Source organism: Xenopus tropicalis, chromosome 8, assembly GCF_000004195.4.
Source record: "Xenopus tropicalis strain Nigerian chromosome 8, UCB_Xtro_10.0, whole genome shotgun sequence".
NCBI lineage: Eukaryota > Metazoa > Chordata > Amphibia > Anura > Pipidae > Xenopus > Xenopus tropicalis.
Window position 1 is genome coordinate 52,164,941 of NC_030684.2, and position 19,608 is coordinate 52,184,548.

Consider the following 19,608-nt stretch of genomic DNA (forward strand, 5'->3'; position numbering starts at 1 on the left):
CATCTTATTGGGTGCTATGGATTAAACTTTGTGCCTTTTCTTACATATGGAGGTTTGTTACCTGATGGGACTTATATCATACGTACACCTGTATGTTCAATAACAACTAGACACTGATTACTAGTGAGGTATTTGAGTTTATAGCACCACCCTCAACTCCTACCAGGTAAATGTGCATTGCATTATTTCAATGCAACTGAATATTATCTTCTTTATTGTGAATAAATAGAGTTCTTTATACCTCTACTATTTTGGAATTCGCCCGAACCATAAATCCCTGAACAGAGGGGTTAAAGAGTGCAGTGAAAAATTTTCAGCGTCCATGTTTATGTGACAAAAAGTCACGTGATATTAAGGACTAAGTTCTGCAAGGCACAAGGATTCGGTCGGAACCATATCCTGCTGAAAAAGACCGAATCTTGGCCAAATCCCAAACCAAATCCTGGATTCAGTGCATCCATGATCTGCAGTAATGCAGAACCCCCACTGTGCCAGCAGTTGGCACTGGAGAAAGCTGTAGATTACCTGCTGCATTCGAAGAGATTCCAGCTCTCTCTCCAGCCGGGTTCTTAGACGGTGCTCCAGCTGTTCTCGCTTTTCACAAGCTGCCTGAAGCTGAACCAGGGCTTGCTGCATTTTCTCCACCTTATCCACATAAACTTGCTTCTTTTTAAGCTAAAAACAGAGAAATTAAGAATTCATAGTTGCGAATGATGACCAATTTGACTAATAAGCCACTAGAGAACATCATGGCTGATCTGTGACAATAACATCTTACTATGCTGTTGTCTGGTAAGAATTCTAGAAGGCAAGCAATATGACAGTTTTAATAGTATGCACAAGTGCAACATTGGAGAGAAGAAGGCAGAAAGTTAACTGAAAAGGTAGCCTACAGACTGTTACTTACGGTGGAATTTTTCACATATTTTACACCAAAACAGTTAGCTATTCTGCAACTTTTCATTACCCCAAGGCCAGAAAGGTGCAATATCCCTCACTATAAGGAACGTGAAAAAAAAAAAGATGACCTGTTTAATAAACAAGATACATACTCCCCTTTTTCATTTATAAGGGTGAAGGCACATGAAACTACTAGTAGCAACTACTTGTCGTGGCTACTAAAAAAAGACCATGCTGATCATTTACTGATAATTGTATCTACCTGTGTTTTAGCAGAGGCAAATCTCAGTATTGGCAGGTTATTTTGTGGAGTTTGGTAGCCTTGAAATGTAGCTGCTACAAGAAGCCCAGTGTGTCTTCACCCTTAAAGGATTAGTTGCCTGTACTTTACCCTGACTAGTTGTATGCAGCCCATGATGACATTTGGAGTTTTAAAGAATATCTTTATTTAAGTGGGTGCTGATCATCACTGCACCCTGACAAGTGAAATGGCTTAAGAGAAAGCAAGCAGTTAGATTTCTAGAGCCTTTTATGGTGCATTGCTAGTATGCAAAGAATCCTGTGTATCCCAAGCCCTTGCCCAGCAGAATCTCTTTTAGAATGCACTTGACAGAACTATGAGAGGAATCCCCTCTGTTTATATTGAACGCTCAAAATACCTCTTATGGTAGAAGGCTGGCCAGAAATAGCACTACTGCCCCATCCAAACGGGGGTTTACATCCACAGGTGAGCAGTCAAAACTGACTAGCATTTGGGGAATGCACCCCCAGAATTCAATTAGGATACAAGGATGCTATGTGACCTTACACTAACTCAACATATTTGGAGTGCAGTGACAGACATTTCCATCATCCATGTAGAAATTAGATCTATTTATTTAGGCAAACTGCACCCAAGGAGTTAAGACCACCACCACAATTTAGCAAATCAAAGCAGTTATATTTCCTTAGTGGCCTGTCATCTATTGCTTTAGAGACGCATGGGTAATACTCTGCTTATTTTAGACACTGGTAGCAAGAGGCAGGCATTGCTCAGAAACACTTAATTCTCCATTTTACCACTGTTTTCCCAGACAGCACATCAGGAATCAAAACATTCTAGCCAAAGCCCTTAACTGCCCATATAATGAACTCTGCATGCAACAGTTATTACTTTCGGCTGAATTGGCCACTTGGAGCTTGGCCAGATATCATACTGGGCCACTGTCTGGGCCCTTAATGTGGTCCCAAGGCCAAATGGATGGTTCAGCCTTATTTGACCCACAACCTCGTGACTATATCAGCCTAATAACTGCTCATTTGATGATCTTAAAAGTGGGTGGACACAGGTAATAACTGGGGGTGGGAAGAGGGTTCTGTAACACTGTGAGCTCTTTTTATCTATCTCTAGCCATATTTTTATATGTATTTTGCCCCTTCAAAAATGCATTCCATTACTGCAGAGATTATGTGGATAGCGTAATAAAACTTTATTCTAGATTACTTCCCATTTTGGTTTTATAAAAATGACTGCAAGGTTAGTGAATCACTTAGGAGCAGGTTTATCAAAATGTGAGTTTAAAGCTTAATACATTAAAACTCCACCCACATTTTATTCATTCTTATTGGATTTTTAGAAGCTTATTTATCAAATGGTGAGTTCTAACTTTCCCATAGGAAGAAATAGAATGTGGGCGAGTTTTTATCAGGCTCTAAACCCACATTTTTGATAAAGCTGCTTCTAAGTGTATAAAATAACAGGAAATAAAATAAGTAAATGTGCTGGGGAAAGATATAAAGTTTTAAAAAATATGGAGTCCCTACCTCTTCCTCTAGTTTAACCACTTTGGCTTGTGCATTGTTTAGAGCCTGATCCCGGATTTCAATATGCCTTCTTTGGTCCTCGTTGGTTGAGCGTAGAGAAGAAATCTCTATTTCCAGTTTTTCCTTCTCCCTCTGTAACTCTTTGTCTGGAAACAGATAGAAAATATGAGTTAGGTAACATTCAGTGTTCTTTATAGGAGCAACAGATTATTTAGCATTTATAGATATAATAGTTGCACCCATTAGTTTGAAGGGGTTGTTCGCATTAAAATTAACTTTTAGTATGATGTAAAGAGTGATATTCTGAAACAATTTGCAATTGTTCTCCATTTTTTTTTTTTTATTATGTGTGGTTTTTTAGTTATTTTGCTTTCTGTTCAGCAGCTCTCAACTTTGCAATTTTAGCAGCTATATGGTTGCTAGGGTCCAAATTACCTTTGCAACCAAGCAGTGGTATTGCTAAGGTAATTGCAATAGGTGAAGACACACAGAGCTACTAGTAGCAGCTACTACATGTGGCTACTAAAATAGACAATGCTGATCATTTACTGATTATTGTCTCTACGTGTGTTTAAATAGAGGCAATTTTAAGTATTGTCTATGGCATGGGATTTTCTGGTGTTTAGTAGTCAAATGCACTCTGCACACTTCTGTATTGTTGTGCTCAGCGCCGACCAGTCCTCCTCTCCTTCCATTGCTATTTGAGCACTGCTGCGGCTACTGATGGTACGAACCCTGAAGCACCATCAACCTCCTGAAATTGCTCACTGCCTCTGTGTAAGTAGCCCTTAAGGCTGTACACATAAAGATAACTTTTTTCCTCTCGACTACATAGTAGAACACGTTGGTACAATTTATCCTGACAGTCTCTTTAATTTCCTAATGTTGTTGTTTTTGTGAGTGGGAGTTGCCAAACAGGTCATAATCAGAGCACCAAGTTAAATATTACCCCATACCCAAGTGAAACAGTGGCTTCTGGTGGATTTATGCCAAACGTTACTTTTTTCCATCGCATCTTCCCAGACACTTGATTGCCCATTTTAAATTAAGGGAGATTTTGTTATGGGCTCCTACATTCATGAATGATCAGTATAATGTTTATTTATTGAAATCAACAGCACATTTGTATGTCACCAAAAGATATAGGTGTGACAGAATGAATTGTGTGTGTCCAGGATTGCCCCCTTACCCATGTACTGTGTGTAGGACACGCCGTGCAACCGAGGGTTCAACAGCTTCATAAATAGTTGTCACTGTTCACCCAATCCCACCCCCGGGAGACCGTGCCAATCCTCTGAATCATCCAATTATACAGTAATTAAAAGCAGATCCACACACCATCCCTTTCTTTCTAGCTATGCAATAGACATGGGTGTGCATCTGTCAACTGGGTGGTAAAACTTGGATAAAATTCTATCATAGGGAGTTCTCACTTAAGACAAGTCAAATCAAATACCAACAGGTTTCACCCATGTGGTGCTACTGCCATACTAGAACACATTCTCCAGACTTATGCTGTAAATACCTATGGTCACAGTACATATTTCTTATTTAATGCAACAAGGATTAAAAAAAAACCAGCATGTAATAATAATTATGCAAATACAGGATATGATACAAAAATATGTATTATAAGCATCTACAATGTCACTAATGACTAGAGATCCAATCGAATAAATTGCCAACTGAAGCACCTAGAACCCTCAAATTCAACATGTTTTCCTATTAAAGGGAAATATATATATAGTGTCTGCCACACAATCAAAAGGTTACGCATGCATTTATGCAACCACTGTGCAGCTTCACACCCACCTTCCCAGGTGTATTTCTCACATACACAGGGACCATGTCACATAATGCTGGGTGCATCACTTATGATGATCATCTGCTGGTATCACATACAGTCTGGCTACTTTATATGGTTTGTGCAGCTGTCACATAAACATTTCCCCAGTAACTAGTTGGCAGAATGTTAATTAAATTCAAGCTGTTAATATTAATCAGAATTTTGTAGGAGTGGCTATATATCATTTCCACTTAATTCCCTCAACAGCCCCAATAATATAATGACAGTATCCCTTCATAACAAAAAAAAGAGCAGATAGCAGCTCATTAGCAGTTATTGCTGATATATAACAAATACATTAGCCAACACTCATGCCCCCAATATGTAATAAAAGATGCTAAGTTTACCCAGGAGCAGCAACCAATAAGATGTGTTCTTTAAACAGGTGACCAGAAAGTTCTACCTGCTGATTGGTTGCTATGGGTTATACATACATATACTGAACCATGCCTTGGTAATTAAATAATTTATACGAATAAATGGAACACAATGTATACTTAATGTCTTTCCTGATGAAGAATCAAGCAATCTAATTTTAAAAAATATATTAATTGCAAATATTAGTTTTAAATTTAACAAACATTAGGGGAAAAAAAGATTATGTGTGTGTCGTTTTGCCATGGACAATTGATAGGATTACTATACCATCATCATGTGTATGGGCTAAGTGATCAATCAAGTTTTGTGTTTTGGATTTTTTATGTTACTCACGATAGAGTGTTGACTAAAATAAATGAAAGGGGATCTATAATAAGGCCAATCGTAAATAGGGCAAATGTTAACAGGATCTGGCCCCCAGGTCCAAAGGGCATATTAAATATTCAAATAAAAAAAAAAAGTCTTTATATAAAAATCAATGCACATACTAACCCTAAGGTGTATCCACCATACGTGTTTCATACCCCCATGGTACATAATCATAGGTATAGTGTAAGGTGGTGGTGTAAAGTTGAATGCTTAACATAACATCACCAGAATGTAATGTTTTCAATTTGGTCCAATACAATTTCCCTCAAAAGATTTGGTATAATAGTGAAAGGAATCCAAAAATTAATTTCTAAGTTAAAAGTAATTAAAAATTTGCACCATTGTGGGGGGAAAAAGTTGTTGTCTTCAACTACCCAGCATCTAGAACAGCCTGTTATTCAGCTTCCTTATTTTCAGTCCCTAGCTTTTCCCAGTTTTCAATAGCAAATTTAACCCATGTTGATTGCCGTTAGGCAATGATTAACCCTTACAGAGAAAGACACCCAAATCTTTAGAAAGGCTAAGAGAAGGAACAGCTACTGTTGTGCCATTAATACCTTGGCTGTATCCTGTTTCACTTGAGATTTTACTTGAGACATTAATAGCATTGTGAAAAGGAAAGGCTGCAGGACTCTTAATGGGGTTAGAAGCAAACAGTAACAAATAACCAACAGAAGATCACATAGCAAAGAGTCCCTGAACCCTTTAGCACCCAGCAACCGTCAGACCTGTAGAACCACATTCCAACTGTCAGGTACAGCAATGACTGAGTCAGGACAAGAATTACAAAACAAGATTGAACAGAAGGCTGCCACTTGAGTTGGTCTGTGTGAGACTTACGCCTCTGAGTATCAGCCTGCCATCATTGGGAAAAGTACCACAGTGTAAGCAGGGACCTCTCTAGGTCAGGGCTGTCCAACTGGAGTGCACAGGCTGGATGTGCCACGCAAATGGACTTTTATGACACACAGTCCAACTCAAGGGCTTCCTAGATTTCATAAGACATCACCATTTTTATATAATTTAGCCCACTAAATAAAATATATAAAAAGTTAAACAGCACTGTCCTAGATTATAAAGATGATATATGCATAAGTATTGACCTAGACAAGTCCAGTAAAATGCAGTCTAAATGTCCATCAATATTACTTATATTTGATCAATTTCCTATTGAAATATATGAGGCTAAGGCTAATGCCACACGTAGAGTAGAGTATTCTTGGTAAGCCGAAAAACGTTTGCTGAGAATACGCTCCATATGCTTAAAAATGCCCCTACCTGTGCCTGCACCTGAATGAATGGAATACGCTCGTCTGCAGGCACATGTAGCCCATATCCGCCAAAAATGTGAAGTATCGTGTTTTTTGGCAGATATCGGCTACATGTGCCTTCATCCAAGCGTATTCCATTCATTTGGGGGCAGACACATGGTAGGCTGAATTTACAGTAGCGGGGCGTATTCTCGGCAAGCGTTTTTTGGCTTGCCGAGAATACGCCCCATGTGGCGTGAGCCTCAAGCTATGGATCCCCCACTGAGCAGTTCAGACAGAAATTCTCAGTTAATCAGCCAAATTAACAGCAAGACCAGTGCCATGAAACAGCAAGGGTTTTCTCTACTGCTGGCTGATACTTGGGATTAGTGCAATTACAGCCATATACAGTGGTTCTATAAAGTTGGTGAACACAAACTTTCTATATTTTTATATAAATGTGACCAAAAACAATCTTATTTTCAAACAAATCCTAAAAGTAGATGAAGAAAACCCAGTTAAACAAATAAAAAAAGAATTATATATGGGCATGTATTTAATGAGAAATGATCCAATAGCAAATCCGTGTGTGGCAAAAGTAAGTGAATCCTTAGAATTATCATATCATTTGAAGGTGAAATCAGAGTCTGGTGTTTTCAGACTCTGTTTTATTTAAAGAATGGGGATTCAGCAAAGCCTGATCACACATACAACATATTTGTGGAGGTGTACATGGTTTGAACAAAGGGGGTGTCTGAGGACCTCAGAAAAAGAGTTGTTGTTGACCATAAACCTGGAAAAGGTAACAAGACGATCCCTAAAAAAGTTGGACTCCACCAATCAACAGTCAGACAAATTGTGTACAAATGGAGAAAATTCAAGACCTTCAGATCTCCAACTGCAAGGTGTCTAATAGTCTGAGAGGTTACAGAGGAACCCAGGGTAACTTCTAAGCAACTGAAGGCCTGTCTGACATTGGAGAATGTTGATGTTCATGAGTCCACCATCAGGAGAACACTGAACAGCAATGGCGTGTATGGCAGGGTAGCAAGGAGAAAGCAACTGTTCTCCCACAAAAATATTGCTGACTGTCTACAGTTTGCTAAAGATCATGTGGACAAAGCAGAAGGATACTAGAAGAATATTATGTGAATGAAGCCAAAATAGAACGTTTTGGCTTAAATGAGGAGTGGCGTTATATTTGAAAAAAGAAAAACACTGCATTCCAGCATATAAACCATATCCCATCTGTGAAACATGATGGTGGGAGTGTTCTGGTTTGGGCATGCTTTTCTGCATCTTGGCCTGGATGGCCAAGAGAAAAAACTGCAACTCTAAATCAGTCTATACAAAATCTGTAAATCAAATGCTTGGAGTTTCTCCATTTTGATATAACAAAATACTTTGGTTTTATTATAAAGGGAAAGTAAAAGGTACATTTGGGTTAATGACTGTAATTGAGGTTTATATAAATAATGGCAAGGTACAGCCTGGTTTAGTAAGAGTGACCCAACCTGCTGTTCTGCACGTCTGGACATAAACTGAAATGCATGAACAAGAAGGGTGCAGGGCCAAACTATCACAGGAAGTCAGTATGTTAAGATATAGGGCAGAAAAATGGGAGTCTGCAAATTATTTAAAAAGTTAATGAAAGTATTCCAAACTGAGTATCTGCAGTGACTTCAACCAAAAGACATGGAACCACAGGAGGCAAATTCAGCAACATGGATATACACTGTCAACAGGCTGCCAAATGGTTGGTGCAATAAAGGCCAGTACAGTACATCATCACTTTTGTCTTTAGTGGCTTTATCTGTTGTTTAGGTCATCCTAGCACAGTATATGGAAAATTATTATACCTAAAATGACTATGGTATTGGATCATCCACCCTTAACAAGAGTTATTATTCAACTAGTCGATAATATTAAGCCAGAAACATGAACAGTAATATTTTCCAAATATAATAATTTTAACATTATCTATAAAACACAGCATATACATATATATATATATATATATATATATATATATATATATATATATATATATATATATATATATATATACACACATATATATATATATATATATATATATATATATATATATATATATATATATAAATATATTTTACTCAATCTTTCAATAAATAAATAAAATAATTTGATGGAACATTGAACAAAATCAAAACAGAATCCAAAACCTGATTTGGAAATTAAAATGTAATCACTGTCAAAACAGCATCATCTCGTATTCTTTATCTGAATCTTTAGTGATCTATTGTAATGTGAAGCATGTACACCCAGAAACTGAACTGTAGTAAATAGAGCAACTGAAGAACAAAAAGCAACATGAAGCCATAATACTCACTTTGCGCAAGCAGCTGAGATATGGTTTTGCGGTTGTCTTCAGAGCCTTCAAACTCTTTTGCTGCAAGCTGTTTGTTTGCTGTATCCATACGTTCTGCAGAATAAAATTAAGTTAACTTTTATTTCCCATAGAGTGGCCCTTCTGCCTTACTTTTAACACTTGCAAATACAGAAGCAATAAATGTAAATGTTGTCTACAAAAGCAATGACTTAACTAGGGCAAGCATGTCTAATCTACCACAACCAATGTAATTTCGGTAGCTAACTGAACAAGATGGCAATTCATTCGGCAAGGAAATGTGTCCAGTTTGAATATTTTTTTTTTTTTAAAGGTTCCAAGGCTGTACCTCTCAGGTCCCTATTAAAGTCATGTATCCTTCTGATCTCCTCTTCTAATTTTGTTCTCATGGCTTTCTCCAAGGTTTCTCTCTTAGATGAGGACTTCACGAGATTTTCATAAGCTTCAGAGATCCTCTGAATTTCCATTTCCATCTGCAACAAACACAAGAATGTATTTAGAAATATGTACTTTGTGCAGAGAAACTGTGTCCCTGCCCTAGCCAAATTCTAAGTATTATGTTGTAAATGACAAGAACATAAATGCCTACTACTAATAATTTGAAATGTTTTTAGTGTCATCATAGAATTATTGTGCCACACATGTACAAGGTACAACCTATGCAATATTTATTGCCCTGACTTGTCAAGGGAAAACAGGATCTACACATCATACATTATTATTATGATTACCCTTACAGAGCCTATTCATCATTCATACCCTTCCCCTGCCCCAGATGAGCTTACAATCTAATTACATTCACAAAGTATGGTCAATTTTATCAGGCACCGATCAGCATGCCTGTATGTTTTTATAGTGTGGGAGAAAACAAAGCATGGGGGAGAACATACAAATTCCTTGCAGACATTGCTCTGGCTGGAATCACACCCAGCACTGCAAGGCAGCAAAGCTAAATACTGCATGATTAAGAGAGCATCTAAGAAAAAAAGTTTACCTTCTGAAACCTAGCTACTTTTTCATAGCAATCTTCCAGCTCTTTTCTTAAAGATCGGTTCTCTTCTGATAGAAGGCTGACCATATTTTGGGCCCGGGAAACAATGGTAAAGGGATCATTTTGCATCTGGGAATATGGTGAAGGCAACGAAGGAGGCCTCATCAATAAAGGGTCCATCTGTTGTTGTTGCTGTCCTAATTGAGACTGAGGCAAGCGATAAGCATCCCCTTGCTGGAAAGTATTGGACACAGGAATGTGATGGGACCGAGAAGGCACAGTATAGAAGTCCCCATGGCTGGGAGATGGAGGCTGTTGCTGAGAAGGTGACATGAATGTTGGAAGTGGTGACTGCAGAAGGCTCATAGATCCCAAGGAGGTGAGAGAGGAGGTGGGACTGTGATAATTCGAAAGTCTGTGCTGGAACTGCTGCTGGACATCATGATTCTGTCTATAAAAACAAAACAATTCAAGGAATTAAAGGTCATCCATATAGCTAGCATAAATGCAGTTACTTTCAGTAACTAAAGGGCCTGGAAGTTAACAATGATGAGAACTGCAGTACAACAGGTATCAGCTCTTTACTAAGAAAAAGGGGAGGCGTTGTACAGCAACACCTACAGATGTCTTTTAATCTAAGCCAATGTCAGTATGCCATACTCACATAGCCCATTCTGCATCATTACAGGTTAAGGTATAAATCTGACGTAAGAATGCTAAATAAATGGTGTTATTAAGCTGTGAATCACACAGTCACTCCTCCCTTATGCTAAAAAGTAATGCAGTCTCCCTTCAGGGATTTCCGGAGCACAAAGTGACAGGAGACACCCAGATGGCAAGGTTATGGCAATCACTATCAATCAAACACACAACCTGAGAATGTTCACACACAAAGATTTTTGAGCTAAGTTCTACAAACACAAGAACCACATACATTCACATATCAATAAAAAGCACCCTTCTTTACTTGTACTAGAATATGAATTTGGAACTTTGCACATATATGAAAAGTGGGCACCCTGCCCATATAAATACCACAGACCCAACACTTACATGTCAAAGCTTTTCCTCACTATAAATGAGGTCTCTCCTGGCTTGTAGCCTTTAGAAGATGTTTCTTATTTTGGCACAAATACAAATGCAAACATATTTTATCCCCCGATTACTACAGCAATAACCGGCAATGATCCAAGCTTTGTATAAAGCAAGAGAAGGTAACTGTAATATTACCAATGCCCCACCCGCAGACTCTGGCCAGTCTACTCCTGTACGATTTTCAAGTGCAAGAAGTTTATTCAGGAATTCCTAACACCGGTTCCTCCTTCAGTTCAGCTGAAACTGCACAGACCCATTGCAGTTCCAGTTCATATGCCCAAGTATGGAGAAGGTGGATCAGTGTAAAGGAAATCTAGGTCAGATCACTCTCACTCTTACTCTCCCTTTAGAGCCAGACGAACAAGGCATTATGACTGTACAGGACTGGTTTCTCCACCTCATTTCATTGCCTCCATCTAATCTTACACACAAACCTATTTAGTAGGATATTATCTTCAAAATCAGAGAAACAAAAAGTCTGCTATTATAGCAGCCAACCAAGCCATATATCAGAGATCTGCATCTGGGTTCTACCAAACACAAATGAGAGTAGAGGTCTGCATGGATCTAGTCCCCTGGTGCGTTTCCCTAAATACCTCCCACACCCTTGGATTGTCAGGATTAAAGGGGTTGTTCACCTTTGAGTTAACTTTTAGTATAATGTAGATAGTATAATATTCAGAGACAATTTGCAGCTGGTATTCATATTTTGTTGTTTTTTAATTATTCCACTTTTTGTTCAGCAACTCTCCAGTTTGGAGTTTCAACAGCTATCTGGTTGCTAGGGTCCAAATTACCTTAATAACAAGGATGTGGTTTGGTTTATGAATAGGAGACGACCTGAATAGAAAAATAAGCTATACAAAGTAACAATAAAATTGTAGCCTCACAGGCCAATAGTTTTTTAGCTGCTGGGATAAGTGTCCCCCATTTAAAACAGGGAAGAATCAGATGAAGAAGGCAAACCATTTAAATATGATAAAAAAAATTAGTAATAAAGACCAATTGAAAAGTTGCTTAGAATTGGCCATTGTATAACATACAGACAGTGGTGTGATTGAGAGACTGGAATATGAATAGAAGAGGGACTAAATACAAAGATACGAAATAAAAAGTAACAATAAAAATAAGTGTAGCCTCTCCCTACATCATACTTAAAGTTAATTTAAAGGTGAATAACCCCTTTAAATGGGTGGAATCCCATTTTCATTTGTGCCTAAAACCAAAAGCCAGAGAATAGTGTTGAAGTCAATTCGCCATAAAGCATCCCTAATGTGTGAAACATCCTTTTCTACCTTAGACTGCAGGCCTTGTAGGCCGGGACCTCCAATTATTTTACTCTGAAACCCTTGTTTGTGATAGCTCACCTTTAGTAGCAACTTTCTGAACAATTAATCTGTATTTTCTACTATTTATAGTTTTTTAAATATTTGCCTCCTTCTCCTGACTCAAGTTTAAATTGGGGTCACTGACCCTAGTAGCCAAAAAATATTGCTTCATAAATATACAGTCATGCTGTTATTGTTGCTTTTCATTACTTATCTTTCTATCCATCCATCCAGGCTTCTCCTATTCATTTCCTATTTAGGCTACTGCCTGGTTGTTAGTGTTATTTGGACCCTAGCAACCAGATAGCTGTTAAAACTGCAAAATATCACACTCTACATCAGGGATCCCCAACCTTTCTTACCTGTGAGCCACAGTCAAATATAAAAAGACTGGGAAAGCAACACAAGCACCATAAAAGTTCATGGAGGAGCCAAATAAGGGCTGTGATTGGCTATAAGGGGCCTCTATGCGCACTATCAGCTTACAGGGGGCTTGCTTTGGTAGGAAATCTTGTTTTTATCCAACCAAAACTTGCCCCCAAGTCAGGAATTCAAAAATAACTCCCTGGTTTGGGGGCACTGGGAGCAACATCCAAGGGGTTGGTGAGCAACATGTTGCCCCTGAGCCACTGGTTGGGGATCACTGCTCTACATCATACTATAACTTTATTTTATGGTGAACAACCCCTGTGAAAGACCCCTGTTTGCTGGATCTGTATAAATGAATGATGGCTTCAGCAATTATTTATTTATATAGACCTTAACTGTGTTCCTTGTCTTGTGTGTACATTGAATAACATATGTAAAATATAAAGATATTAGAAGTGACCATGGCGTTTCAGGAGTGCTTTCATAAATGTTAATACAGGCTTTTATACATGTTACTCCAAGGTGATTTCTAATATCCTCATAATTTACAACAGGGAATTCAATTTTTTCTATAATGCACAAGTTTCACTATTATAAAAAAAAAAAATCACTCCCTGTCATGACACATGCAGATATCAGAAATCAGAAAGCGCAAAAATATCAGAAAGTGCAAGCTTTTTTCTGTTAAAGTGCGCCATAGATATTGCTTTCCAAACCAATTTAACAATAATTAATAAAGATTAAAACAGCAATATACATCTACTATATGTGCATTATTAACACTTATTTTTAAAGCCACCTCTCCAGTGTTCTGATTCTCTCCAGGTTTCAGAATTCTGAAACCCAGACAAAACACTTATATCTCTTCCTGTATCTGGCCCAATCCATGCTCCCATAACAAACAGATTCCACTATGGGAAAAAAAAATGAGGAAAGTTCTATTAACAATGGTACCTCAATGCTCAGTGCTAGGCAAGAAGCTTTTTACCATTAGATAGTCAGGGTCATCAGTGCAATACAGTATGTACAGGTATGGGATCCCTTATCCCGAAACCCGTTATCCAGAAAATTCCGAATTACAGAAAGGCCATCTCCCATAGAATCCATTATAAGCAAATAATTCTAATTTTTAAAAATGATCTCTGTTTTCTCTATAATAATAAAACAGTGCCTTGTACTTGATCCTAACTAAGATATAATTAATCCTTATTGTGAGCAAAACAAGCCTATTGGGTTTATTCAATATTTAATTGATTTTTAGCAGACTTAAGTTATGGAAATCCAAATTACGGAAAGTTCCCTTATCCGGAAAACCCTGGGTCCCGAGCAGGTCCCGAACAGGTCCCATACCTGTACCTGAATAAAGTGATTTGGTAGCAGTATGTAACTACATCAGTGACTTAATTCTACAGGAATGAATACCAGCTAGTACACAATCCAGAGCAAAGATTGAAAAAAATGAGGATTCTAAAACAGGAACAACAGGTTCTGCTCCTAGGAATCTGAGATGTGTAATTAAAGGCAGGATCAGTAATGTGACTACTTGTATGCACAGTTCAAAACCAGGTATACAGACTGGTAAGGGCTTAAACAATCACATGGCTGTCAGAAGGTATCACCCCAAGGATAAATATTAGCTGATTTAAGAAATGCTAACAATGACAGAATACCCCACAAGGAACTCAGGTATTATTTTCTCAGAATAGCAGTAGAAAAGTCTTTCAACACTTAAGAGCGGAGGTAAAATTAATGATTTTCCAGAATTCAGCAATACAGTGTGGCCAGTTGCTAAATGGGACAGAATACTGCATCTGGGACGGAGGATTTCCTGGACACTACCTGGTTTCTTTTGTTAAGAAAAAGGCCCACAGAACTTCAGACATTTTCTATAACTGATTAGACCAATGCCCCTTAAAGGGATGGCTCACCTTTAAGTTAACTTTTAGTATGTTATAGAATGTCCTATTCCTAGCAACATTGCAATTGGTCTTCATTATTTATTTATTTTTATAGTTTTTGAATTACTTTTCTGCCTACTTTTTCAAAACACAGACAAAACCTATTGCTCTTTAAGGCTACAATTTTTCTTACTTACCTTTCTATTTAGGCCCTCTCCTATTTATATTAAATTTTTCATTTATATCACTGCATGGTTGTTTGGGTTTATAAGACCCAAACTGGAGAGCAAAACAAAACGCTGAATAACTGAAAAACCACAAAAATGTATGTCAATTATAGAAGTTAATACTAGATGTTAATATAAATGTGAACCACCTTTTAAATGGGACAAACAAAGCTATTGTATTTCTTGACAATAAACATTTAAATACCCATTTAAACACTCATTTTTCTGTTTCCTCCTGAAGTGGTAAAAATAAAAAAGCTTGCCGAGGGGTTAATTCACTATGCAGAAGCCCTATCCATTCAGAAACCATCTGCATAGGGTGCCCTCAGTTTCACTCCCTGTCATGGTAATGTAATGGGTTCAGAATATCATTGTCTACGTTATGTAAAAGTAAACGTAAAAGTGAATTAGTGCTCTCTCCAATCATTGTCTCTCCATGGCAGTGGGTAATTAGTAGATATGGCTGGTAAGACCAGTATGAATTCAATGTGCAAAATATGGTGCTTGCTAATAAAGACTGAACAAATCAGAACATGATGCCAGAATGCCATGCATTTTATGTACAGTTTATCTTATTGCTAATTTTTCATTTAAGCAAACACAAAATAAATTCTAGGTTTCTGAGAGCATAAGAACTATGTAACTTACCTGGAGGCACCATATTCTGGAGGAGGCTGGTATCGGAGCATAGGCCCATCAGAACGGTTCTGTAGGCTGCCTCTGTGTTCTCCATAGTGGTGTCCTATTTCTTTAGATTTTCCTTGCAATGGAAGTGTTGAAATGTTTTTGAAGGGGTAATCAGGGGGTGGGCCTCTGTGCTCAATTATTTTCTGTCCACCACTTTGAGAGGGATTCTTGTACATATCATTGGAGCCAGAGTTTTTGTAGAAGTCCCCAGGCTGTGGGGAGAGAGGGGCGCTAGTAACAGGGGCATGGGCCTTAACCCCACTGGTAGCTAAGGAAAGCTGCATAAGCCTCTCGCTTAATGACCGCACATGGCCCTGCTTGAGGTCCTTCAGCCCATCATCCTGATGGACTTTTCCTGGACTAACCCTCTGAACTGTTGGACGACCTTCAGTCCTCATTTTCTGATTTGTCACACCAGTTACATAGAAAGCAGCTCCAACGCTGGTGTGAGGCTGTCCTCTAAAATACTGAGACTGGACTTTGGCCTCCTCATAAGTAGGAAGATCTTCACTGTTCTGAGCTCTCAGTGGTATCTGTTTCTCCATCAGATTCTCCACCTGGATCTCCTGCCCTTGTGGCTCCTGGCGAGCTGCATGTGGAACTAACTGGGGGTCTTGTGAGGTCAGGCCCTCATTTTGGGAACCTTGACCACCACCATATAAAGGCACGTTCCCTGTGGCTTGTTGGTGCAATGCCAATAAGTTGCGGTTCTCATTAGGATTCCCGTAACGCAGCTGCTCCTGCAGCAATCGCTGCAAAACTGTGGTGGCTGCTTGCTCTTCTGAAGTCCTCATCTCCAATGTTGGCACCTCAGGCTGAAAACCAAATGACCTAAAACAAATTAATAGTAGTTTATTGCATGAAAGCTACTGCATGGTCTACTGCCTGCTTTAAACTTCCATTATAAAGAAGGTACTGTTTAATTTACCCCATTGAATGTAAATTTTACAAGAAAATTTAGTAGCCAGTTAAATAGGGGTGATATAAAGTAAAGTAGTATTAAGAGGAAGATTGCATTAGTTGCCGCGGGTGACTAATCTCCCCGCAATGCCATCCCACCAGGTAGAATGTAAATCACCGGTGGGATGGCATACACGGGGCCGCAATTTGCCCTAAGCTTCCTCTCAAGGCAACTTCGGCAAATCACGGCGCCGCATATGCCATACCACCGGCGATTTACATTCTAGCCAGTGGGATGGCATTGCAGGGAGATTAGTCGCCCGTGACAACAGAGATTTGTAGCTGCGCGACTAATCTCCCCGTGTACCCCTGCCCTAAGATTAGACCAAATTTCCATCTCTGCTGTATTTACACATTGATTATTTTTTTTTACCTATTTCTGCTCTTTTTCTGCTGTCGCAGACCACCGGCTTGATGTGTTTCTGTTCATGAGGGTATCTGGGGACCAAAAGAAAGACTTCTCAGTCTGTAATATTCTTCGAGCTGTAAAACAAATGTTTGCCTTTTAACAAGAGCAATATAACTACAAAACATACAGGTATTAGAAATACAGAACCATGTGCCAATATAGTGAAATTCTAATCCCACTGTATTTCAGAATTTAATATATTAATGTGATTTTGAATATCATTTATTAAGTCAATATTTATAACAAGAGATGCATTGTATCACACATTATCTACAGATTTGTTCCTGCTGCAGAAGCTCTAGAACAGAGATTCCAAACCTTTTATACCCGTGAGCTACATTCAAGCGTTGGTGAGCAACACAAGCATGAAAATAGTTCCTGGGGGTGCCGATAGGAGCTATAATTGGCTATTTAACAGCCCCTAAGTGAACTGGCAGCCTACAGAAGGCTGTGTTTGGCATTATACTGGGTTTTAATGCAATCAAAATTTGCCTCCATGCCAGGAATTCAAAAATGACGACCTGGCTTTAAGACCATGGGGAGCAACATCCAAGGGGGTAGTGAACAACATGTTGCTCATGAGTCACTGGTTGGGGATCACTGATCTAGAACATAAAATCGAATTATTTTTTGAGTGTGCCACTATTATGCATTCTAGATCAGATATAGACAGGCAGTAGTACATTTATACAGCGAGATTAGTTGTACACTTCTTAACAAATTAACTACCTCACAAGGACCAACCATGGAGTAGCTTTTTTCTTTTAGCTCAATGAATAACAGAAATCATACATTTAAATATAAAAAATGTACTTACTGACTAATTTTGCCACTTGAATTTTTTTTTTCTACCAAGTTTTAAAAATTCACATCAAGGAGCAAAAACACCAGTTCCCTAAATTCAAGTGGATTTCAGACAGACCTACCCCATATCCTATCCTTTCACATATTTTACAACAATCATTACTATGCTCTGAATTAAAGGACATAAAACAAGCTGGAACACTAAAGCTGTCCATACACGTGACATTTGCCTTATTTTTCAGGCATCTGATTGAGTGTACCTTTCTTCTTTGCAAAGGCCAGATATTGGGACAGAGATGATGACATTAGATGACATCAAGGGGAAGTATGATGCAGCTGCCACTAATTGGCTGAATACTGCATCAGTCACAGAGCTAGGTTTTAGACCTCTAAAACCCAGAAAGGTAGTTTAGAAACCGGACAGGTGGCAACCATAGATGGTTGGGATCTCGTGGAATCTACAGTGAGGACATGGAATCAGATGTGACCTATCTCTGCTCAGATAAGGGGAAGACTTGTGAGAAAAAACACAGAGAGGACAATTACTTAAAGGAGCTAAATATTTCAGTAGCGGAGATGTGAAGTGAGGCGCACTATGTTAACTTTATGGGAGTGTGGCATAAAGAAGCCATTACTCTATTTAAGAACAAAGTGAAAGTACATCTGGAGTTTGGCAAAAAGCACAATCGTCCAGATGCAATGTGAGAAAATATGTTTTTGGTCAGATGAGCACAAGATGAGAAATATGTCAGAACAAAACTTCAGTGTAGGATTTATTATTCAGTAAAATGAGAACATTGTTCAACGGTTTACACAGATTTGCAAGGCACCATGTATACATCATATTGTTGTGTTGTGCCCCAGAACTGATCCCTTTTATTCTACTCCAGGCCACCCCTAAGTGAATCACATAACTCTGTGTTTTTCTTCAAGTAAAAAGATAAAAATTCCTTTGATGCTCAGCAAACATGAATTCATTGAGCGCACCTCTGCTTTGAAGTTTATCCTCAGGATAGCAAATGATCCGAGCATCTTATGGCTGCTCGTTAAACAGAAAGCTCCGTGTCCTACTACTAAATTACATTCAGAAGACTAAAGGTGGATTATTTCAAAGCAACACTTTTCCATCCTTGCTATTCACATTACACTAAAGTAACAAAATACCCTATCATGGTTAACCTCTCACCTCTCCACCTCGTAGGACACTGGTTTTGTTGAAACCCCCTGCAACCTTTGCACGTGTTGTCAGGGAACCATGATAAATGAAACACTTCCTGTGACAGCGAGTCTTATTCACAGTCAATAGCTCATACTTAAGTTTACACTACTGAATTATAAATATTGAAGGTTTAGGAACCAGTAAACTATAAGGGACACAAAATAATTTTATTAAAGGGGCAGCATACACCTATATTTGCCTCTTTTAACCACGTGCAAAAATAAACAGATTAAGATGAGAATACATTCTGCCTATACTTTTTATGCATTTTTTGTTGAATTAGTTTAATTAGAGCTTCATAAGGAGTTCTGCTTAAGTAAACCCTCACACTTCTGTTTATCTGTAAACCAAAACAGTAACAACAAAGGGGTAACCTTTGGTGTGACTTTCTAGATCACAGATAAACAGAAGTCCATTATTCAGGTCAGTGCTGTCCAACTTCTACAGTGCCGAGGGCCGGAATTTCTCTAGCATACATGGTAGAGGGCCGCTAATGGAAGCCAGTTTTGACCACCCCCCTTTTTGAAACCACACCCACTTCAAACCACACCTATTTTATCACAATGGTGGTAGCACAGCAAAATCCCAAATGCTTGGTCCTTACTGTGGGGATATCAACCATCATTCATATGTGAAAGAATTATGTCATATTAAGATATACCCTTAAATTCCATATGCCTCCTCCT

The 19,608-nt window shown here is 38.5% G+C and overlaps 1 protein-coding gene across 3 annotated transcripts in view; it reads right to left on the minus strand.

Annotated features, from left to right (window-relative positions):
• Positions 1 to 19,608, minus strand: part of amot (angiomotin) — a 49,091-nt gene that overhangs the window by 12,675 nt on the left and 16,808 nt on the right. For all 3 annotated transcript variants that reach the window (XM_004916841.4, XM_002938787.5, XM_018096772.2), the window contains exons 2-8: positions 16,864 to 16,973; positions 15,492 to 16,361; positions 9,930 to 10,377; positions 9,264 to 9,408; positions 8,918 to 9,010; positions 2,704 to 2,849; positions 526 to 675 (exon numbers count right to left, since the gene is read on the minus strand). In XM_004916841.4, coding sequence (XP_004916898.1) covers positions 526 to 675; positions 2,704 to 2,849; positions 8,918 to 9,010; positions 9,264 to 9,408; positions 9,930 to 10,377; positions 15,492 to 16,324 — 1,815 coding nt within the window. In that variant the 5' untranslated portion in view covers positions 16,325 to 16,361; positions 16,864 to 16,973. The remainder of the gene's footprint in view (positions 1 to 525; positions 676 to 2,703; positions 2,850 to 8,917; positions 9,011 to 9,263; positions 9,409 to 9,929; positions 10,378 to 15,491; positions 16,362 to 16,863; positions 16,974 to 19,608) is intronic.